Source organism: Haliaeetus leucocephalus, unplaced genomic scaffold (assembly GCF_000737465.1).
Source record: "Haliaeetus leucocephalus isolate CR32 unplaced genomic scaffold, Haliaeetus_leucocephalus-4.0 Scaffold462, whole genome shotgun sequence".
NCBI classification, from domain to species: domain Eukaryota; kingdom Metazoa; phylum Chordata; class Aves; order Accipitriformes; family Accipitridae; genus Haliaeetus; species Haliaeetus leucocephalus.
In genome coordinates, this window is record NW_010972898.1 from 7,568,436 (window position 1) to 7,593,242 (window position 24,807).

Sequence of the window (24,807 nt, forward strand, 5' to 3'; positions counted from 1 at the left end):
TACGTACGGGCTTCTCAGACACAAGAATTTGGCCTCTTTACTGTAATCCATTATTTTTTCCCATTTTTTTAAACTGCACCTTTTTTTATAATCATAAAATTACACCAACAGCATCTCAGCTATGACAGATAATTCCAATAAGTCTTCCACAGAGTTTTGTTCTGTGCTCCCAACCGATGAGACTAGATGCTCACCACTACATCTCCCAAGAAAATGAGCTCCAAAACGGTAGAAATGAAGAAAAACATAGAAAAGAAAATGACAGTACAACGGGAGGGACATCTAACCACAGAGAAGCTTGGGAAGGGTCACTACCGCGCTGCAGAGTGAGGCTGCACAGAAACTGCTTACCCCTTGCTCGGATTCCAGCAGCTCTGTTTTAACTCTGACTGCCGGCATCCCATCAAGCATTAACATTCTGTTCTCAAAGGCGCTGATGTCCTAAGGCAGAAAAGGACAAGGTTAATCAAAAAAATGATGAACAACACCGGGTTTAATTCACTGGTTTAGTTCTGTAATATTGTAGACACAAGTAAGTTTCTTTTAGCAGAAATAAAGTTAGCAAAGATGTAATATTAATTTTAAGGAGTAGCTACCAAGTTACTACTTCTGTTAAAATAGTAAATTATACTTTCAATTATCCTTAAAAGAAAGCTAAGTCTTTGTAAGCAACAAGGGAAAATCATCTCCAATTACTATTTTTTAATTTGAAATTAATCACGCAGGAGCACATATATAAATTCCTTGCTTTAGAGCTGGAAAGGAGAGCAGTGATGTCAAATAGCTGCAGGTTTTTGGCAGTATACTTAGGTATATTTGATTTCAATCAAATCGTTTGTACTTCTGTATTACCTAGAGAAAGCATATGCTTCAATTCAGAGAAGTTCTAGTGAAAGCCTGTACACAGACACCCCCCCCATAAATTAATACACATCAACAACTCCTCAGATTTCATATCATTCATTACCTTGTAAAGTTATCAGCATCTGTCAATGAAAATCTCTACACACTCACCTCTGACACAAAAGAAATAAAAGACCATGTTAAAAGGATGCATTGTCCTTGTAGTAATGGGCAATATATGCTGAAAGCTTCAATCTGAAGACAGATTTGTAGAACTGTGCTTCCCTCAATCAACATCCCTGCTCCGAATGTCTCATCCCACTGTTGCTGAAGCAGTTTATGTAGACATGCAAAACAACCTCTTGTGCCTTCAGTTCAAACACTACCTCAACCTGAGTCAATTTTCTATTCCGGCCAAGGCTCAAGGCTGCTGTTTGAAAGCTAGCCCCTTCAGCTGCCATTTAGTTTGGACAACATGGACAGAATAAAAGACATTTTATCCCTCAAGCTAGAATCTGACCTTACGAATCCAGACGCCCTGGTCAGCGGTACAGAAATACAAAGAACATCACAGCTATTTTTCAGATAGTGAAACTATAGCACATATAGCTTATAAGTGACTCCTTCACAGCCCCTTACTTATCTGCAGCCCCATCTGGAAGGCAGTACTTGAGACTGGAGACTCACCTCCACTGTAACTGTTACCTCGTAGTCCTCAATAACCACACTGTAATGGAAAAAACACTTTCCCTGTGTTTCATGGGCAGCAGATCTGTTCAGTACTGTGTAGTGCTGTTATTCATAAGGAATATGTTCATAGCCCCGTTTCTTACCATGGCTGCTTCAGGGGAATTTTAAGGAAAATGGTCTGTCGTAACAGAGCTTCCAAAATACATTTTAAAAACTTAAATTATTTTAAACATTTCTTTTTTTTTCCAATTAACGCACCTCATCCCAGGATCTTCTTTTTCAAGGATATAAATATTGCAGCAACTGTTTATTTCTGTATACTCCTTTACTTTATTGTAATTTAAATAACATACTGAAAAGCAGGGAAACCAATACGCCCAAGCTCCAACAGGGTGCCACAGGCAGAGCAAATGACCTGCTTAAAATCCCCGTCACCCTCACTTTGAACCCCATGTGTTACAGCAGGCAGAGCTGCGGTTTGATACTACAGGGCAGGCAGGAACTTGATGGTAAAGCAGACAAGCAAATGCAACAGCAAACGCAATCTGCACTTTTTTCCTTAAAAAGTACATTTATATAGTTCATAAATGCTGAAGTTATAAAATTTCAGATCAAACAAGTAATTTTCAGCAGAATGCCTCTGCATTCACAGATGTGTGAATGAAGACAAGTCAAGCTGTTGAGATGTCCCAGTCCAGGCTATGCTACCGCTGCCTATGTATTTTAAGCTCGACACCACAGGAAGAAGAAGAAGAAAAAAAATCTCTTCCTATGCCTTCTCAGCAATTTCTTTTGTGCACCTTGTATCTTTATTCAGTGTTCAAGGCAGGGGATGGGGAAGGAGCAGGAGGGACTCTGATGCCACAAAACAGCTGGCTGAAATTGTTGCAGGCTTTGCATCCCTCTTCCCAGCAAGGGCGGTGCACTGTTTACTTATCAGAAGCGGATCTCGGCTGTCACTGAGCTCAAGCAGTTTGGATGTGGTTTGGGGTGGAGCGAGAGCAGGAGCCAGCCTGGCATTCCTGGCTCCTCCAGCGCCTATTCTGCAAGCAGAGAGGTCCCTCTCCCTTCTTGATTTATGCGCTGTGCAGTTGAGTTTTACAGCAAGATCAGGAATATACCATCATCACGCATCCCTTAGGCTGTTTAGCTCATAGACAAAGAAGGATGAGCTGATACAGCTTCGTGTCCCTGAGGAGGTCTTACCCGCCTGAACGAAGGGACGAGGCTGGCTTGAGCAGGAGGTGCAGGCAGGAGGAGGGGGGAAGACAAAGCGCCACCGAGGAAAAGCAGGTTTAATGAACTGTTAGAATCTGATTAGAGGCTAATGTCCCTTTTAGTGCTTTGTACCAATTTACAGCTGATATACTTGAACCATTTTTCCCCACTGACTGTGATAAACTCATTAGTTTTAAAAATGCAAGCTAACCAGAGCCTTTGAAGTTTAAAACTGATAAATCATGAAAACCTGACTGGTTCATGTACCATTTAACACATTTACATTTAACTAAATTTTTGTAGCGCTTGCTTCCCCTTTTGTTCTCTAAAAACCATATTTCTTAAAAGCAGCGCTCTGCCTTTTGAGCACTGGTCTGAAGAGCGAGTGCAGCGAATAGCTCTGGCTTTTGGGTCCTTTATAATTCGGAGTAGCAATAATCACAGAAGTAGATTCTTTCCAAACTATTTGATCCCTTCTGCATTTACAACTGGAAGGACATTGTGTGACACATCCTGGGGGACCACTGCCTGGTAGATCCAGTCTGTGTGCTACACATATGGGTGACACGTTTAGCCCAATAGTCGCCCACAGAGCTGATCCTTCCCAACTGAGCTCTCCTGCCATAACCAGCGTTTGCACTACAGTATGTTCAAATCCATTCAGCGAATGGGACATAACAGTCGAGGTTTGCATACAGTGGGCAGTCATCTAAGGCAAAGGGGCTTGACTCATCCCCGCAGGAGCTGGGGGTGGGACCCGAGTTCCCCTGGAGCCTCGCCAGCCAGCCAGGCAGATGGAGCATCCACACCGGAGGGAGGCCAGGCTGCTCCAGCGCCCCACGTTAATTGATGACGCTCAGGAGACCCACCAGCAGAGACTGCCGATATGATGTATTGAGTCAACGCATTTTTCGGGCCACAGTCTTCTCCTGGCTCACTCAACTCTCTTCACTGACTGTGGCAGCTAACTTCCAGCTCCCAAAATTGCCCAGGTGGAGGTGACCTGAATTCGTGTGACAGCCCTTCCTTCTCTATCCTCCTACCTCCCACCCCAACCCACCTGGTGGACTCCAGTCACCCACCTAGGTAAAACACATAGCAGATGTATGTCCTAAACTGGGCATGTAATCAAGCCAAACACTGCATGACCTTACCAAAACATCTGTTCTCCTGGATCAATAAACTAACTCATGCTGAAAGAGATCAACCTCTCTTTCTCGGTGCCATCCGTTGGAGCCTTTCACTGATCACTTTTGGACATTTATTCCCTTGAAAGATTAATCAAAACCACAAATCATACCCAGGTCCGTATGGACAACTGCTATTAGAGCAGTTGTTACAGAAGATGGATATGCTTTTGGACTTACAAGCTCTTCTTCTGAGAAGCTGTAGCAATCAGTCTAATAACAAGACTCCCCCACCCACCCCCAGAAGGCCTACATCTTCCGTACAGCGCGGCTGCAACTACAACTGGCATTTTCTTCATGCGGATGACTTTCTGCTGCAAGTTTTAATCAAATTATCTTTGGCTACTTTAGAGGACGAGAAAACAAAACCAAAACTCATATCTCATGCTGGTACAACCCCCCCCCCCCCCCAGCATCCTGTAGTGCTTATTTAATTATGAATTACACCATTGTGAAATTTGGCTCCTGTCAGAGACTGAAAGAGTTAATGTCTCGAACATTGTGGTGGGGCAAGTTCTGCTTAAAGACAAACCCTGCACAGCAAGGAACCCAGGTGAAAAGCCCTTCAGCTCAGACCTCAGCAACAGGAGGGGGAGGGCGTGCTGGAGGGTGCGCAGCTCCCTGTTCTGATAAGCTCTTCTGATACAAAGATCAAACAATGGCCCTGTCTGCAGGGAAGGAGAAGTTACTCCACAAACGACCCCCAAGCCCAAAGGCTCACCAACTGCTCATTAACCTGATGAGTTTGGGTGCCCACCCGAAGGAGGGGCAAGGATGACAAAAGGACACACACTGAAGCCCCAGGAGTGCAAGCCCACCGGGACTGGACCCCTCGGCTGACTGGACCCCTCGGCTGACTGAACCAATGCTGGACCCAGGACCGGTGAAATCTTTCTCTCTTCCTTTCTCTCTCTCTGTCTTCTTCTCTCTTTCCTCTTCCTTTTCCACAATCCCTACACCTTGTCCGTTTCAAGATATAAACCGTTGACCAAGTCTGAGACTAAGAGTGGATCCAGCCACCCCTAGGAGGAGCCTGGAAAGCAAGGGGGTCTACTCTGAACCTCATGACTCAGCAGGAGGGATCTCCTTATTCCCTGAATCAATGTATATGGCTACCCTGGGTTACACTGTTTACAGAAGTAGTCTTATGCCAATTCCTGTTGTGAGAAACCCTGCCACCTACTACCATGCCTCCCCAGTTCAGTTTGCTTCTGTCATGAATAAAATCTTTAACTGATCTTTTGGTGTCGTTTCAACTTAATTTAGCCCGAGGGAATTTCAAATTAAACATGACTCCCTGGTCTGTCCAGTCTGGGTCGTGACAGCTCCATCCACGAGAAGGGCTGTGGCTTTGTAGCCAAGTTTTTAATTTGGCCAAGCCATGCATTTGAGAATCACACTGCAAACTTTTAACAACAGAGGAGCTGGTGCTACAACCAACCTCCTGTCCTGAGACACCACTAAAGACACCTGTAAACCCCCTCCCTAATTTCTTCTAAGCACAAGATGATAGGAACTGCACATCACGATCCCACACCACAGTTGTTGTCTCTCCCACTGTCCCAAGATCTCCATGTCAAGCTGCTCAGTACTAAAGCATCAGAAGCGAAACGATGCTGTCCCAGACCTGGCCAGATTGTGATGGGCACAACCCCACGCAATCGCGGGAGGAAAGGAGTGAGCTCAGGCTTCAGAGCACCCAGAACTCGCATTTCCCACATGGATCAACAAACACTTACGTTCCTGTGCCAGGCAGTCTCCTCCTCTTGTTTCATCTCATGAACGCAAGAGACATAGACAAGCAAGATGGATTACACTAGTTACTGCTGTCACTAATGAAGGTAACGGGCTTACTTAGTCACACTGAGGAGCTGCACACTGGCAAGATAAAGCCACTGATGGTTCTGAACTTTTACATGAGACACCAAAAATGTTCAGCTGACAATTCAATCCTTTGTAACTCTGGTGGGTTGACCTTAGTTGGCTGCCAGATGCCCACCCAGCCACTCTCACACTCCTCCTCCTCAACAGGAGAGGGGAAGAAAATAAGACGGAAAAGCTCATGGGTCGAGATGAAGACAGGGAGATCACTTATGAGGTACCATCACATACAAAAAACCAGACTTGATTTGGAGAAAATTAATTTAATTTATTGCCAATTAAAACAGAGTTAGGTGGTGAGAAACAAAGACAAAAAGTAAAACACCTTCCCCCACCCCTCCCTTCTTCCCAGGCCCAACTTCATTCCTTCATTCCAACTCTTCCTTTTCTTTTCTGTACACACTTAGCTTCTAACATGACATACTTTCATTTTTGAGAAATGAAGTATCAGTTGGGGGAAGAGCAGTCTCAGATTCAACATTCAAGCAACAGTAAAAAGTTTCAAGTTTAAGGGGAGTATGTTTGAATAGCTAAGAGCCGAGAACAGCTCTTAAGCAGTCTTTCTATTTCAAAGCTATGACTTACAACTTTCCCTGCCTCATCTTCTAGTTATTTTTACACAAGTTTTCTGCACATGCAGTAATTTTTTAATTCATCATTATACTCTCATTTTATGGTTCCAAAATTTTGAGTGATTTTTGTGAAAACAGCGCTCTTGATACCTCAGAAACGTGAATTTTTAAGTTTTCCTTTTTTATACAGATATCTCAGAAACATCACTAAACTAACCACCAAGTAGCCTATGTCACTTATATGCCTTAGCAGTAAGATTACCTTGTTGATTTTTCTGATCAGGAATACCTAAATTCCTATTATTCTCATTACTTACATTACTATACTGAAGTTATGCATCAGTCAAAGCAACAGACAGCATAACACCTCAGAGCAAAAAAACTGAAGTGATCCACTCAAAGCAAAGCATTTGAAGATATGACAGATCCTTTTAAGGATATGACTAGATAAGATTTCCGAAGTTTGAAATTGTTTTTTCTCTTTGTTTCAAGGGATAATAGAAGAATGAAAGATTGCCATCTCTTCTCAAATGTAACTATCTCCATAGGGAGAGGAAGCCAAGGAGAATGTCTTCTTTCCAAATTCTCACAGCAAAGAATCACTCAGTTGTCTACTACCTCAATCTCCCAAAGACCTTCACTTCCAAAGAAGTCCTTTATATACCATACAATGAGATTTGTTAGTCACTTAAATGTAGTTATCTCTAGGGTGAAGCATACCAGCTAACGTTGCCACAGTATGTATAAGAGCAGTTCATTCCAAAAAGTGAAGGAAACAACTATCTGATAGAAAATAAAATTAAATTTATGTGGCTAGAAGATAATCACTCAACTGGGAGTTCTGCCAGGAATCAGGGTTAACAGCCCATGTCTTGCTATAAGATCTTCATCATATGTAATTATGTCTATAGCTGTGTGAAATGCCCATAATGAAAGCAGATTCATGTAGTTCTGCATTTTACTCCAAACTTGAATTTCCAGTCAAATTCACCAGAAAAGAAAAGGATCATTTGCATTTATTGATGCATCAAGGAAAACCAAAACAATTTCTTAAGAAAAAAAAGTAGAGTGAAGCCTTAAACTTCATACTGTTTTCATATGAAACTGGGTGGGGTTGATCAGAGTTCATTCCAATTCAAAATGAAATTCCTTTAGTGAAAAGAGAACGCAGAGTTTGCAGAAGCCTAGGTGAACAATATGGATATACAAGCTGCGACTTGTCTTCTCTAAAAAACAAAAGCTTAAAACAGCACAGCAATGAACTTCTGGAAATATGCTAGACAGCAGCTCAGCTCATGAGTGTGAAGAATAATTAACTAAAGCTAACAACAAGGTTGTTTCTCACTGGTCTACATACCTCTCTCTGGTCTGCTTGTTAGCCATGAACAGAGCTCAGGGTGGACCCAAATGCAGTGCATGAAGTTCCATACATCACTCTGTGCCATACAAAGCCATGGGAGGAGAGCAGTCTAGGTATAGATAGATAGATAGATAGATAGATCACGGACATGCACCTACATGGCATCCAGTGATCATGGAGGCATCATAGCTCTAAGCTTTCCAGGAAGGCCTCTGAGTGTGGTCTCTTATTACAACTGCGCATGCCAGGTAGAGCCCAGACCTCAACAGCAGCTGTGACTTGATGCTGTCAATGCCCGAGAAGCACGTGCAATGGTTGGCCTTCAGCTCGTGTTGTCCTGCTGAGATCCTCATCTGATGTACCAGACCATACCCAGCTGTATCCTGCTGCTACCAGTACAAAGATGTACACATGCAACACAAGCTTCTTGAATTCCTATTCTGGTGCCTAGATCCCTTAGAAGAAAAAAAACACAACTAATTTTCCAGACCGCGGGTTTCCAAAAGTTGTTAAGTAGCCAAATACCTAAGGATGTAGCTATGTTGTAATTTGCTATCTATTTTTACAAATCTGTCTCCAGGGAAAAAGTTCAAGTCCAGACAATATTCAGTGAAGAGAACCAAGATCTCATGTTTTGCTTCAAAAGCTTTTTTTGTTTGTTTGGGTTTAAATTAGGTTTAGCAAATATAAATAGAACCGAAGAGATGTGGTCAGCTTCCAGGTGACAGAGGAGCGTCAAGTGCATTGGCAACTAGAGGCCAATCTGCTATTTCTCAGACTCAGCAGGCAGCCCTGTCAGCTTACAGGCTGCTTAAAATCCCTTTACATCAGCTCTGCTCTCCTGCTACTTCTAGCTATCTCTACAAAGAATTACCGATCATTCCTATAGTATGTAATTCAGACACAACATGTTAACAAGTAACAGTAATTACACCAGAGCCATATATTTAACTTTTATCAACATTAATGGCTTCATTGTTTTCCTTCTAATACAACATTCACAGAATATTTCATAAGATTTTTGTGAATACCAATGGATTCATTAAGTATTTGTGGATTTTCTTTATCTTGCACTTAAAAGTCCAGCTTAACAAAAAAACACCAACACCCCCCCAAAAAAACCAACAGAAAAAGAGAGAGGCAGAAAAGAGGCATCATTTAGGAGAGCATACTTAAGAAAGGGTAAGTGTGGAAAAAGCATGCACTGCATTTATCTTTATGCTAGAATTAATTAAAAAAAAACCTTTTCATAACACTTCATGATGCATAATAGTAAAATAAACTCTTGATAGTTTCCTTTGGGCTTTTTAAAGCACAGACAAATAGTGAAGATTGCTACCAAGTGGAAATTCATTACTTTTTCTACAAAAAAAAAAACCCTAGTAATTGACCTAGATTGCCACTTTTCCTTGACCACAGTTACAAGTCAAGTGGTTTTAAAAAAATTACTACTCAATTTCCAAAGTAGCTTTCTGCTATCTTATGTCAACTGTCCTCGAGTTTGGAGAACAGTTTGAAGAATATGAGGCTTAAAATTAAAGAAAAACATCACCACCACCACCAACCCCCCCCCAAAAAATTGCAATAGGAAATATAAAAGAATTTTCATAGTCCTACAAATATTATATTGATCAAACTTACTAAAACATATACTACTTAAAGGTTACCTTGACTATTAGGTGGGTTGTTGCCTCAATTATTAAACTTGAGAAAAAAATTACATGAACAGCTGGTAAGAACAGTTTCAGGTCAGGTTTTCTTTTGAGAGGTCCCCTGTCTTTTGCCTTTACTGAGAACTAAAATCAAAGCTTAGATAATCAAAATTAAGTCTCAGGTCACAACATGTTTTTAATTAACTTCTGGTACTAGAAGGAGTATGCGACATCAATAGAGTGTCAAGGGAATAATTCTGCCATCTGACAAAATTTTCCTGTATCTGTTAATTGTCTAAATTGTGACTATTTTGTATTTGCTGAGCAAATAAGTGTTGAACGGCATTGCCCAGGAGCTTACCAGCAAATACACACTGACCTAAATTTTACTCTGAATCCTGCCCTCACCTGCTCTGGCAGGAAAACGAGCTGCAGAAAGCACGGGGAGCTGGTTGGCACACTTTCCCCCCCCTGCCAACGTGCAAAGTCTGCTTCCATGAAGACAGATACAGCATGGGCCCTGCATGCTGGAGAATAAAGGGAGCATTTAGCATGTAGCAGTAGCCACGGTTTAGTCCAAAATTTTTGTCCGAGATGTCATGCAGCAGGCCAAATGGCCGAACATAGCTGCTCTCTGCCAAGAAGACAAGATGCTATCAACAGGTCCTGCTTGGCTCCATCACTCCCTGCAGCCCAAAGGGACCATTGCCTCAAAGCGACAGCACCTCCAGCTCTGCAATTGCAAAGCCCCAGAGGGAGCAGCGAAACAACCGCGTAGGAGGTTTCATAGACCTGAACATCATCCCTTCCTCCATAAATTACGCTGGCCCTTTCCATCCTGGGTTTCCAAGAAAGCAAACATGCTACCAACAATACTGTATGCCCTGCCGGAGCACGACAGGCTGGCGGATCATCCCCAGCCCTTTAGCCTGGGGAGAAAACTGTTGCTCTGCCAGGTGCCGTGTTCCCTCCTCTAGGACAAAATATAGTGATAAGTTGACTATCGGTGCCAAAAGCTGAGACTTCTTATAAACCATGGACATTACAAACTATATCCTCTGAGTAAGAACAATATAAGGTAATGCTGTCGTTAAATATGCCGAGCTCTGTTCTAGCAGCTGGGCCACAGAAACGTTAAGCAGCTGATACTGCTCTTAGCCAGCAGAAGTGTTTCTCGCTTATCTGAGGTCTCAAATGTATAGGCAGAACTAAGATAAAACCAGGATAAGCCAGCTTTCCCACTTTAGGTTAAAAACATAACCGCTAAAGTTTAGGAAATTCAGTTAAGCCTTATTTTTATTTCAGATTTACTTTCTTCACAAGCAATTTTAATTTTTTTAATTTATTTTTTTTTTTAACTATTAAAGAAAAAGAAGTATATGACACCCATAAGAGAACACCTTGTTCCCAGAAGCCAGTTGCTGGTTTCCAGGTCAGCTTGTTGCAGTGCCAGCTACAGGGACAGAGCAAATTCACTGCAGCCTTGAGAGAAGGAGGAGAACATGCTTGTGTGCAGCTGCACTCTCCAATGCCAGATATCATGGGACACACCTGCAAGGAACGCAGCCGGTTCTCACAGGACCTCAGAAACCGTCTGCCATGGTCCATGTACAAAGTCATAGATATGATAGGCAACAAGCAATGAAACCAAAAATGTTCTTTCAATGGCCCTATTCCAGCTGCTAGGAAGAGCTGTAACCACAAGCTTCGCCCCAGGAGCTCCACCAGTGCAGAGGCACAGCCAGAGTGCTGGTGTTTGCAAAACCATGCATAAAGACCATTTGATTCATGCACATGCCAAAATAACAAAGGAATAATTAAATAAAGCTGAACGATTGCACGCTCAAATGAAAAAGTCAGACTATTTGCCAGAAGCTAAGCATCACTCCATCACCTTTTGCTGCACCTTTTGCACAGCACCTTACGTGCGCGTGGAGGAACAGTAATTGCTTTACACGCTTCTTGCCGTGGAGCAAACTGCTTACTCTGACATTTCAAAAGAAAGGCTGTATGCTCTGATGAAACTCCGAAACTGCAAATGTTTAACATCCTGTCGCAACCCAATCTCTGTTCTATTTAACATCGGTTTGAGGTTTTCCCACTCCCCACAGGCTTCAGTACAAAATCCTGGGAAAATATTAATATTAAAGCTGGCAAGCAGCACTTGGTACATTTCAAAAAAAGGGCAAACTCTGACTCTTGTTCACTTAGTGAATGAATTATAAAGCACCTCAATTCAAGAATGAGAATCTGTAAGCATCCACCAAATATGTGAAAAAAATTATCTAAAATAACATATCACTCTCAGACTGCTCACAACAACTTCTAGACAGAAGTTGATACCCGACTGCTCACGAGGTGTTTTCTTACCCAAGACAGGATGATCAACATGCTTATGTACAAAACTGCCAAATTAGATTCCACAAGCAATAAATTATTGTGGAACAAGGGTCCACTTTAAAGGCAATTCTAATTAAGCGTTAAGAATTTCTAATTAACGTTTCACATGTCACCAACACGCATTTCCCACAGATTCTCAGAGAAGTTGTGATTCCTCAAACACATTTGGAAAAAAGCGTACTGCACATGAACAAAGTTACTGCTAATAATTGAAATAACTGCATAACTTCAAGATTAAAGAGTATATTAAGTAACTATTGGCATTGTCATAAAAATCACAGAAAAAAAAAAATTCAAAGATATACGAGTAGCACACATAGCACTACAATAACAGATGGTTTGAACTTTCCTTGTAACATGCCTAAAATTCAGAGATACCAAATTGCTATATACAGCCAAACAAACTGGGCATATATAATAAATTTAAGAGTATAAAGAAAATCCATGAGTGTGTGTATAGGGGAAAGACAAGATAAATGAGTAATTCATTTATAACATATCATTTTACAGCGAGAAACATTGTGTAATTCTGGAAAAATTCAGGGAGCAATGAATGCTACAGCCAATGTTTTTTTCCTTAGGATCCCAGGATAATTCAGGTGGGAAGGCACCTCAGGAAATCTCCAGTCCAACCTCCTAATCAAAGCAGGTACAGCTCAGAGGTCAGACCAGGTTGCTGAGGGTCATGTCCAGTCAGGTCTTAGCAACCTTGAAGGATGGAGACAGCACCACCTCTCTGCAAACAACCAGCTCAACTGGGAGACAGCCCCCACGGGGGGAAAAAAGGTCTGTCCTCACACTCAGCCTGAACCTCTCGTTTTCAATGCACCGTCTCCCATCCTCCCACCACACGTGGCTATGAACGGACGAGGTCCCCCTGAGCCCACACACCCCGCCAGTCCTTGCCCATCTGACTGCGTCCCCATCCAAGCTGTAATAAACGTAACTCAGACACAAGAACGTTGTGGGAGACACCGTTGAAAGCCTTGCAGAAGCTGAGGTGAATGGTGTTCACTTCTCTCCCCTCACCCACTACTCCAGTCACTTTACACTGCAGATGGCAATCAGGGGGTCAGGCACGCTTTACACCTGGGGTCACTGTTCCCAGTCACCTTCCCTTCCTTCATGGTGCCCAGAAGCCTGGTCATTTTGCTGTTTCAATACTGAACAGCTGTTTGTGAACAGGACGGTGTAAACCGGTAAGAGACTAGTTGTGGGCTTCTGTTTCGCACTGCGGAACAGGGAGTTGTTGGTGAGGAGGGACAACTGCTGGCTGAGGAAGGAAAGGCAGGACTGGGTACCATTAGCGGTGCCAAATGCTTCACCCTGGGTGAATCCACGCCGACTGTTCCCCGTCACCTTCTCCTCCTTCACGGTGCCCAGAAGTCCGTTCCCAGAGGACTCGCTCGCTTTTGCACGTGACTTCTCCATGGAGCGAAGGGAGGCTGGCTGGCCTGCAGGACGCCAGAGCACCCTCCTGGACTTCTCTGAAGAGGACTGCGCCATTTGCTTTCTTCTAGTCACCGGGGGGTCTCCCGTGGTCTCCAGGCCCTCTCAAGCACGGTGGAGAGGGGTGCTGCAAGGACATCGGCCGGCCGGCCCAAGGCCCGTGCCTGCAGGCAGGTGGGTCCCACGGGCTGGTTTGGGTCGAGTCCTCTCGGGTAATCCCCGGGACTCGGTCCTCATTCGCGGCTGGCGGTTCCGCTCCTTGAACCTTGTCTGCCTGTGAGAAGGCCACGCAAGCGAGGGCTGACGCAGAAGGCAGCGATGGAGTTCCTCGGCCTTACGGGTGTTCGCCCACCCCGTTGGGCCACGGACTCAACGTTTCCCTCGTCCAGCCTTTTCCTGCCGACGTAGCGACAAAAGCTCTTGCTGTTGCTCTTGATATTACCGGCAAGTCTGAACTCCGGCTGAGCTTTGGCTTTCCTGACACCAGCCCCGTGTGTCCGCGTGATATTTCTGCGTTCGTACTTTGTAGCCTGTCCCTGCTTGCTCCTCCTGAGATATATATATATATATACACACACTGCCTTTTTGCACTGGAATCCATGGGTTTTGCACTGGAAGCCATGACTTTCTCCACTCAGAAGCCGGTACCCTGACAAATCCACTTGTCTGATGAGCCGGAAATTGGTTCAAATTGGAGTTTTCCACAGATTTGCTTATCAAGAGCTATCAAGCACAAAAATACAGTTATAACCTCTGGTTATGAAAGTATTCGTGCCCTAGATTTTTTCAAACTTGGAAGATATACCAGGGCAATACCATCACTCACACGCAACCTTGCTACATCATTTCCCTATGCATACATCTGCTATTGACTGTTCTTAGAGGAAGCACAGAAGGTAGATGGTCCTTTGCTCTGACAGAAAATGTCCATGTTTATATTCCTATGTCTTCTCTTCAAGTATAATACATGCCAAAAACATCAAGGTTAAACCAGCTCTAAACCACTGGATTCTAGTCTCAAGACTTGCACTCATGAATGAATTAACATTCTTCTGCCAAGTAGCTGGTACAGATCACTGCCAAAAAGGGACCTTAAGTTAGGTGGGCCGCTGTCTATTCTTCTGCAGCATTTCACTCCTTGTTATTTATTCCAGAGGTAAATGAGACAGCACAGAGCATCTACAGCTCAGCATGGACTTCAAATGGTACCTTCAGAGCCCTCTTCCTTTGCTTCCCTAGGTCATTACTCAGTCACTGAAAATGCAGCAATACAGTGTGTCCATGTGTACCACCATTCCTGGCCGATTTCATGAATGGTAAAAATCACAGCCAAACAATAGTGCCTGGCAAAGCACCAGAGCACTGCAAGTTATTATTATTTTCACTGAAATATGTAGAAGTGTTACACCAAGCTATACAATGGAACTATACATTCCCACCTGCTGTTGAACTTCACCTTGCATCAGAGGTGCCTTATGCAAAAGCAGTTGACAGAATTGTGTGTGACTGCTAAATGTGCCCCTGCTGGGTCTTTAAATCCTCATTAGTGTTAAGCCAGTGCACCTGATTATACATCGCACAGCAGGAAGATCTAACAAAGTATTGTTATTTGTATTATCTTTTTATAACCTAGCATCATGCTCCCATTAAAAATGTATAGTGACCCTACCCATGTCAAGGCTTTCAAGAAATAATGCACTGAGATAATTGGTTGTTTGGCATCATACATAGCCTTTATAGCGTGTGTCAAGCTCTGAGTCATACTAATATATTTAACGTTTCTCATTAGGACATAATAAGAAATTGTGCCTGTATAAATCACATATTTATTCCCAACATGTGGCTTAGTTACACTATGTAAAACGATGAAAACGATTTCCTGTCCACACTAGCTATGTCTCACATAGAATAAAATGCTTTTATTAGATTTACTTTGCACCACAAGAACTGGATGGGTTAAGCTGCTCATATTTTTAAGCAACGATTTCTGCACAGGCATAGAGTGTTATGTGTACTGCATCTTTCTGAAGAGATCTGGACCACTAACATTAATAATGTGACAAACTGCCTCCATCATCATTCTGGATACTGAAATTCAATAAACATTACTGAAATATTCTAACCACTAAAATCACAGCCACAGTGGTTTCAAGAGCAGTATTTATCAGACACTGAATGATGCTGGACACAAATCTGGGGAGTAATTCCCTCATTCAATGTAGAGGATTCACAAGAATGCTTTTCACATTGAAAGCTCATGCCAAGTCACCATCACCAGTTCACACGTAAAGTAAAAAAAGAAATCTAAGAATTCTTTCAGGAAAATACACATTTTCTTAAAAATCACTCCTCACAAGACTTCAGCTTAAAAAAAATATAAAAATAATAAAAAAAATAATCATCTATGTTAAGTACCCAACTCACGTTTTGTGATGAAAAGCACCAAAATGATGTCATTGTTTGTGCTGTTTCTTCAGATGTCCATCCTCTGGCTCAGTGCAAACAACACAGAGCCTCCATCCAACTTTTATGTGCGTGTCTATGCGTTATGTATGTGGACATATACTTTATATTGTTGGAAGACATTAATAAATTCTGCATTTCAAGAATTATAGAAAAAAAGCATGGTAATTCTATCTCCTGTTTGGTACCAGGCATAATAAATTATCCACTTCTAAGCAAAAATTGTGAAAGTCTATCATCACTTATTCTTAAGTTTAAAATGGTCTCCAGAACATTCAGGTGGGGTTTTTTGGTTTGTTTTTGTTGTGTGTTTGTTTTAAAGTAATGACAGCTCCTATGAGTGGCCATTTGCCTGAAAAACAGCAAATTTTCAACCTGAAAGAATACTCACAATATTAATGGATTATGTTTATTATTCTAGAACACAAAATTAAGTATTAACCTGCACACTAAAACTGAGAAGAAAAAAAAGAAGTCATACTGCTGATCAGCTCTGAGGAACGACTACACTAATTCAAGAATTCATACTGTTATGACTATATCTAATTATCAAGCCCTCGTAGAAGCCCACACAGGCAAAGCAAGCCTTTTAAAGTAGGTTACCAAATAATCCTTCACGTTTTTACCATCATCAGTACCATACAACTGCTCTAGGGTCAGATGTAAAGGTTTATGCCTGGATTGGATCATTTTTGTTGAAATTTTGCAAGGCAGATACTAGTTAAGTGCTCATCGTGTTGAACGGCCTACAAAGAAGTTAGTAAAAAGCAACTGTGCAGGACAAATCTTGGCTGGCTACCTGGAATGTCCCCCAGGGTCCAAAGCAGTCCAAGCCAATGCAGGATGGAAATGCCCAGGTTCACTCCTCACAAGCAAGGAATATGGGTTCATCGGTTTAAGTGTAACAAGCATTCTTGAGCTGCCATCTCAGAAAGAAGTGAAGGAGGCAGGCACTTCCATGTTGTAACACAACAAGCAGTAGATGCTTGTAGATGCTGACTCTTTTCTCCTTTTTCAATTTTTATAACTTGTAAAATTTTCCAACTGAAACCTTCAGGATTTTTAACTAAACAAACAACAGTTTAACAAAACAACCACAGCCATGCTAGCCGGCACTTAGGTTCCTTTGCAAATGCAACGTTATCTCAACCACACATGGAAAAACACCTTTTTTTTTTTTCCTGACTTGCTAGATACACGTGTAGGCAGATACTTTTAGGTCACTTATGTTTGGATTAGAAATGAGAGACTTCTCTCCGAGATGAATGTAGATGCATCCCAAAGCAGGGTAAGCTGTGGAGAAGCAGGGCGCGAGGAAGCTCTCCTAACCAGGGGGCTCCTTCGGACACCACAACTTTTCAGGATGCTCTTCTGTGTCCTTAAGGTCTGGTGCTACATAACTACGTAGTGCATTGGAAAGTCTGGAGGCTGAAGTGAACTTTTCCCCTCGCTTGCCTTGCTCATATCTTATTTAGGATTTTAGCACCATTTGGGGAACAGTTACAGACACTTTAAATCACATTTGCCTGGTGTGGTCTTTTATTTATTTACTCAAAAGATCCCCACGTGGGAGAGTTCCGAGACACTGCAGTGGAAGAATTTCAATGTTTTAAAACACTTTCTGATCAAAAAAAAACTCTGTTTGTCCTTATAAACCATTCCTTGGTCTCTGATCCCATCAGGCCACGATGTGGACAGACCCTGGCAAATATAAGCAAACAGTTTATTACTTCAGTGCCCTTCCTTGCAAACTGCAGTAACTGTTACTGACATAGACTTATGACCAGGCGAAAACAACTGGTTTACTAGAAACCCAGCCAGAAAAAGAAACTGGTAAGAAGAAAAGTCTGACTTTGTACATCAACTGATAAATAATAATCGCTATCCAGTACCCAGAGTAAATTTGGCAGAACTAATCCCAGCCTGCATTCTGGAATTAAGAGTGGAGCACAGCATATTTAGTAGACCAACTAGGTATTGCTTATCACCCACTGAAATCACTGAAAATGTTTTAATTTTTTTCATGAACAAAAGCAGAAACTAACCCTGCTCGTGGAATGTTACATTCATGAAATTACCCCTTTTTTCCAATAACCTGTTTTCATATTAGTCAAACAAGTGCCTAGGTTTCTGTGCAACACTGTATGATGAATTACTTGCCCAGACTTTTCTAAAAGAAGTAGCAACTGACATCAGCTTAACACAAAAGGATTCTTAAGCTGCATATAGCTCACAGAAACCAGAAACTAAGGACATCATTCACTCTTTTGGAAACCTGCTATGCCAAACAGTAAATCTTTTCCTTCAGGCAAAAGTGGTAAGTAGCCTTGATCGTAACAAACTGTTGCTACAGATCAAAGAGTAACGGCACATTTTTATTCAGAGTAAACTAATAGCCAAACTCTTGCTTGAAGCCAAATACATGCTTGAGAAGCACACAAATAGGTGGTGTTATTACCGTCTACATTTAACTACTCTACTCTTCCAGTGTTTCTTTGTCTATTTTCCATGCTGAAAAGGTATCATTGGCTGAGGTAGGAAAAACCACCCGCACTAACCAAAGTGGGTGAACTGGTTTCAGTAAATTAAAGCTTGAAACCTCTTAACGTTAGTATTAAAACCTCTTCCCAACACACACCCACTTAGGAAATCATGAAAGTTCTAAAACTTTTGAAATTACTATTATTACCAACTACAGAAATAAATAGCAGGTGAGCTTGGTTTATAAATGCTTTCCATATATTTAAATACGTAGCAGTTAGGATAATTACCCAGCCTCTTCCAAGCCTCCTTTATCAAGGCATGAATTATCAGCAGATAGTATATTTTTACTGCATAAAAGCCATATTTTCAGAGATGCACATTGCTTGCTGTTCCTGAAGAGCTTCAGAAGTCCTGAATAAGACAGTACGATAGTTAAAGGCATCCAGACTATTCAAAAGAAAGGTCTGGCTCCTTGTACATGAATAGCCAAGGATATTATGAACTCCCTGGCTCTCTTTCTGCATATAAAAAAAGATTATCCTTGCTTTCTGCAGATATTATTAAGGCAATTCACTTGTTTTACATTCTGCAATAAAATAAACTCCACTGTCATGCTGCCTGGAGCTCCTGTATCTCATCCATTATGTAAATCTCCAAAGAGTAGTTCAGCAAACAACATCTCAGTTCCACTGCACCTAATAAGATGACCTACACATCTAAGTTAATTTTCATCTTCCTAAGACCAACAGAAACTCCTTACTTCTTAATCTGCAAGAGAGATTCTTACTGTCATCTTCCTTCATAACCACCAAAGCCCAAGCTCATGCAGTTTTAAATGAAACTCAGACCTAACTCCAAATGTTTGGGTTTTGGGGGTTGCACCACCTCTTCTAAAAACAGGAAAATAAAGCCAAGGAAAAAATAATGTTCTGAATCTCACTGTTTCTAGGACATCTTTCTTGTTGGGTGGTTTGGGTTTTTTTGCTAATACAAATACTGGAACACTTCTACATTACTTAGAAATTTAGGTGGAAACTCAGTGCATATTTACCTATAACGTTTGAAAGCCAGGGCTTTTGTTTTCATTTGAGCTATGCCCACATGTCCATCACAGCTGACTGCAGCAATCACAGCTGTAGCAGACTGCTACCAAACTGAACTGAAACAACAACAAACCCTAAGTAAACAGCAAAGTTCAAAAGAAGGTAACAGCCTCAAAGCAGAAAACTTGCCCTTTCCTGACTCATCACTGAATCTCTGCGCAAGAAAGGCTTAATGAATCACCAGGAGTACACATGAAGTGCCATGTGGGAAGCGTAAGAGCAGGTCAAGATTTACATTAATACCAGGAGCTTATTTTCTCTTTTAGACACATGTCCTTGGGTATATGAAATACCGTATCCAGTGGAATCATTATTCAGGTCTGTTAGCAGTGGGTATCAGTATTAAAATAACTGCCTTCTCCTTATGTGCTAGCTACTGAATTCTAACACATTCTTCTACACCTTCATATAAGAAGTGACAAATTGCCATTGTTTGACATTATTCTCTCCATGGCATGTCAAAAATACTAAAATCCAAATGCATTTATTTCTAGCACTAAATGTTTATTGTCAGATATGTAGGAAAAGGAAAACAAGAAAGCGTATGTAGTATTGCAATTTCTGGTTCAATGTATCTCAATCAGCACTGCTGTGCAGACCAAAAACCATGGGGTTTTCACTTCTCATTGAGAAATAAAGATTACCTCTAAAATGCAGTTAGCTGTCCTGCTTCGTGATACTGAGAATTAATACCTCCCACAACAGAAGCATCCTTTTTTTTCCATGCAAACCCTTCCATCCTGATAACTAATGACCAGAAACAGGTCAAGAAACAAGCAGAAGCAGGAAGTCCTGTAAATCTCTGGTTTAAACTTGTTTTCTATGATGGATCATGCCCAACAGAACTGAACAGTATTCAGCTTCTTGGAAACCAAAAACCTGAGAGTATGAATTTAAACATTTTTCTCCCCATTAGGCACTTTGGAAACTTGTGTCATACTTCTGAAAATACACACATCAAAATGGTCTTGTCAAACAGCTTTGAAATGAAATGCCTTGCGCTTCCCTCTCTGGAGTAATACAAATTTAGTCATTATTAGAATTAGTATAATTGTTCTCTAAGTGCTCTAGGAATGAAAGGTGAAATGAGCTCGGTGACTGCTCTTTCATTCCCATAAGAACATGCCACAGCAGAGAAGTCAGGCTGCAAGAGCAGGGATACTCAGGGATGCTTTGAAAACTGAAGGGCTGGAGAGCGAGTCCAGCAAAGCGGAGCCTGGTGTCCTCACCATGTCTGCACCAGCACAGCTTACAGGCAGAGGAGATGTCTGTTCTTCCAGGGAGGACACAGAAATCCCATGGGAAGAACTGCCTTCTGCAGATGCCTACCGCTGTCTGCCAAGTAGTGGAAGACGGGCACCTTCAGCAAAATGACTGAAGGTGAAAGGAACGGATCCAGGACTTTGAGATCTAGCTTCCTGTGGACTATGCCCCGTCACTTATGACTAGTCCTCACCAGGGGTATCAAGGCTGAAAGAGGAACCGAAGAAGCTGGTTTGAAACAGAAGCTGGTTTGGGAACATCACTAAACAAAGAGGGACATTGTGGAATGTCAGCTGGGAGGTCCCTGAGCATTCACTAGCAGAACTGCAAGTCTGCATCTCTCTCCGCAAGCAGCACTGTTGCAACAGGAAGGGATCTTCTCAGTTTAGCTGAAGACATCCACAGCCTATGCCTTTCAATAGCCCATGGGAAATGAGAGTATGTCAGGTAGCCTTTTTGGAGCATAGCTCCTGGTTTGGTTTCTTCCAACCTAGCTTTTGCAGCCCAAGGCCATGCTATGAGGCAAAAGGAAGCACACCAGGCCAGGACATTCATGGAAGCATCTCCTGATCTAAGCTAAACCAGTAACAGTCTGCTCACTTCCCAGCTCTAGTCTAGACTGCTCCAGCCAGCTTCCTCCAAAACCAAAACCGGCCTGTGGTTTGGGAGGACTGATCCTTCCAGGCTCTTCTAGTAACAGTGTGGACAAACCTCTACCAGTTTGACTGGTCCTACCAAGCCCTCCAAGCCTGTCCCGAGACCCCTGCACACGGCCTCACACCGGAGCCCACGACATGCAACGCATGCTTTCATGCCATGGAAACTCGACACTGATAGGCCTCCAATTATCTCCAACAACAACAGTAACGAGCAACAGGAGCACCGCAAAGGTACTGGAGGACACCCATACTCCAAAAGGCAGCAGCACACCTGCAGCAAGCGCAGTATGGCGGGAGCTAACCCTGGCTGGTGGGCATGCAGCGACCTGGCATGGCTCGCACCATGGCCACAGTTCGCTCCCTGCAGGGGATGCGCTCGGCAAGGCAGGTATGCCAGGTCCTACGTTTAGGCTTGGCAGTCCTGAGATACTAGATGCAGCTGCAGCCAGAACTGAGGAAATGCTCACATCAAAATTTCCCACCTAGATCTCCCGGCTGCTTCCATCATTTTATTTCGCATAGTCTACAACACGCATTTTGGAGACTACAAGAGGTAGCGGCATCCGTTTCTGCCTCTCCCGACAAGTGGGAACTCTGCTTGTAGCGCATCTTCTCTCCCTCTCAGCCCAGGAACACCAACACAACATGCATTTCAAATACCAGAAATGGCAGCCAAGGGTGTCTGTGCCTGCATTATAAAGCAATTTGTCACTTTATGCTCACAGGCTAGTTTTTGCTATCTCTGTTCTCAGCTCTGGCTAAACTTTTCAAGGTGAAGTTTTTTTTCACTCCCAAGACGAAATTAAAAAACAAATAAAAAAACCCCCGAAAAGCCAAAAAAATCCCCAAACTTTAAAAACTAAAGCAACAGTTACAGGAGGACACTCATCATAGGAAGAGTTTAAGCTTTGTATGACCTAAATTAATCAAAAAAAGTTAAGTAATCACACACCAAGCCTTACAATCAACAGCAGTAATACAAACGATAGATGCCAACGTTTACTAACTAAAATTGTAAGGGGATACCTATTAACTTTCAGAAGCAGTTTAACAGGCACTCTACTGCACTGAGTTATGTCAATAGGCACTGAAGCAGACCCTTAAACACAGCTGTCACCTACATCCACAATTTACTAATCACAGACTCATCACCACCACCCATCTCTTCGTGGGGGAGTGATCTAGGCAACACCAGCAAGATCTACCTTTGCTTTACAATGACACTTAGTAATTTTAATGACATGAACTGTGAAAAGAACTCTGGTATTCTTAATATTCCATGTTTTTGTCACATTTTGTCAATTCTAGACTAATTACTCTCTTGTGAGCTGCACTACAATGTGGGCCACCTTATTTCCCCCCACACCACTTCACATGAAGGTAGGTGCCATCCTTTTTTATGCAATTCTCCATTCTTCCTTTTTCAAAAAAACGTTTAACAAACAGGATTTTAATTCAAGAACCACTGCAAAATCAATGCACCTGAAACATACCACAGCAGCTTCAAGCAGAGCAAAAATCTGTGCAGCCACCGGGATGCAAACCCTGCACACCACTACCAAGCGACTGCCGGGCCAGAGACATTTCTCCTGATCCCGAGCAAAGCCTCTCAAGCAGCTCTGCGCTGACTACTTGAAAATACAATCGTATTTATTTTATATAAAGATCTCTGTATTTATTGATTTTAAAAGCAAAGCTTCAGGCTTTTGCAGTAGACCAGGCTTTGACAGGCAATGTCTAACACACCCCGTGCCTACTTCCATTGCCTTTCTGAAGTGTGAGGGTGCAGAAAGACCACAGTTATCTTCAACCACTAAAATAACACTTCTAAAACATATTGTATTTTTGATATATGAAACGTAAAAGCTATGGTTACGATCCTCCATAGATGTCTGCCCCCCGATCCACACTGGCAGGAATAAAATACAAGGAGAAAACCCTCAAAATCATAATCCAACTTGATTTTAAACAAGGTCAGATCACAAGCCAAGCACTTAATATGATTTGGCCCTAACTCCAATGAACTGATTTTGTATGTGTATAGATGTGTGTGCTTTGGATACCCACCCTAAGCCAGCTGCTGAAGAGCACTGTATAAACACAGCAAAATAGTTGGGAAATGAACGGAATGGAGCCAAGACCCAGGACCCATAAACAAGAAACCATTTAGACTATGAAAGCAACTGCCCAGCAGAAATTAAGAAAGAAGCGATGTAGAACAAATTTTGTACTGTTGTTCGTAAGGAAAGCCTAATAGGAACGCCGAGGTCTCCCCAGAAATCACTCATTAACTTTACAAAGGCAAAGGGAAGAGGACCGAGCTCATACGCAATGCAAATGCATCAAGCCAAAGAGATTCGTTGCAGGCATCTTAAATGCCTTTTTCTCCTTGGAAAAGATCAGTGTTGGAAATGCCCCAAGCAATTTTTCGGCCATGGGGATCAGTTCCAAGTCCACCTCACCCCACTCCCAGGGGGCTGAGCTGGCAATAAGCAAAGTTGGGGGCTACAGGGCTCACAGTGCATGGCCCGCCAGCAGCCCGTCAGCCCCACCGGGTGCCAGGAAAGGATGGGAGCAAGAGACAGCACAGTATGTGGCAGTCTGTGTAAGCAACAGAAAAAGAAAGAAAATCTCTGCTGCTCCTCCCTTTCCTGAATATAAGGCTTGGGGAAAAGTTTTCCTCCCACTCTACAGTTTCAGCGTAAGTTTTACATTTTTCAGTGACAGTAAGTAAAAGCAGATCTGTCCTATGAATATGACTGGGCTCCAGACAACAAACGGCCTGCTATCTATTTACACTGTGAAATATTCATTAAATATCAACCACCAATGGACTGTTAAGGGACCCATCTTGATAAATGCTAGACAACAGATGAAACCAAAAGAACTTCAGTCTCCTTGCCTTGATGAATGGGGCCATCAGTCATTTTTAAGTGGTCGTTTGTTACATTGTTTTATCCAAGATATTTATAATCATAATGAATTGAGACAAAACATCAAACTACAGCCTGTTTGCCTGAGAGTAATCTAAACTGAAAAGCACATGACAGAAAGGATAGATTGATGGCCAGTGCAATATAACTCCCTTGAGATTAATATATTTTACCCTGTTGATGTTTCTAGTCATAATTATACTCCAAGAATCCACTGAATGACATTAGATGTGAAAGACTGCTTAAGAGCAATCACTTACTTTCTAGGAAAACTGCATTTGTTTGCAATAGATACGGAGGGGACAGCTGACAACAAAACCCAAACATATCACCACACAGCTACTAATATTCTGACTATGCAAATATAAACACAAAAGTTCCTCAAAGCACACTCAAATACACTAAAAAAAAAAAATTTTAAAAAATTTCAAAACCAGACTATAAAATCACAGAGAAAGTAAAGATTGAAAGTCCCGTGAGTCCAAACTGCATCCAAAACCAGGGTAGCTCCAAAGTCAGATGAGACAACTCAGGGGCTTGCCCAGCCTGCAGTGGAGCACAGGGTTGTTCCTCCCCAGGTGCAGGTCTTTTCGCTTTGCTGAACTTGATGAGGTCCCTGCCAGCTCCTTTCTCCAGCTGCCAATGTCACC

At 42.3% G+C, this 24,807-nt stretch overlaps 1 protein-coding gene across 2 annotated transcripts in view; it reads right to left on the minus strand.

The window, feature by feature from the left end:
- The window catches only part of KLF12 (Kruppel-like factor 12), a 171,012-nt gene that overhangs the window by 142,354 nt on the left and 3,851 nt on the right, over positions 1-24,807 (minus strand). For both annotated transcript variants that reach the window (XM_010575255.1, XM_010575254.1), the window contains exon 2: positions 352-441. In XM_010575255.1, the coding sequence (XP_010573557.1) occupies positions 352-441 (90 nt within the window). The remainder of the gene's footprint in view (positions 1-351; positions 442-24,807) is intronic.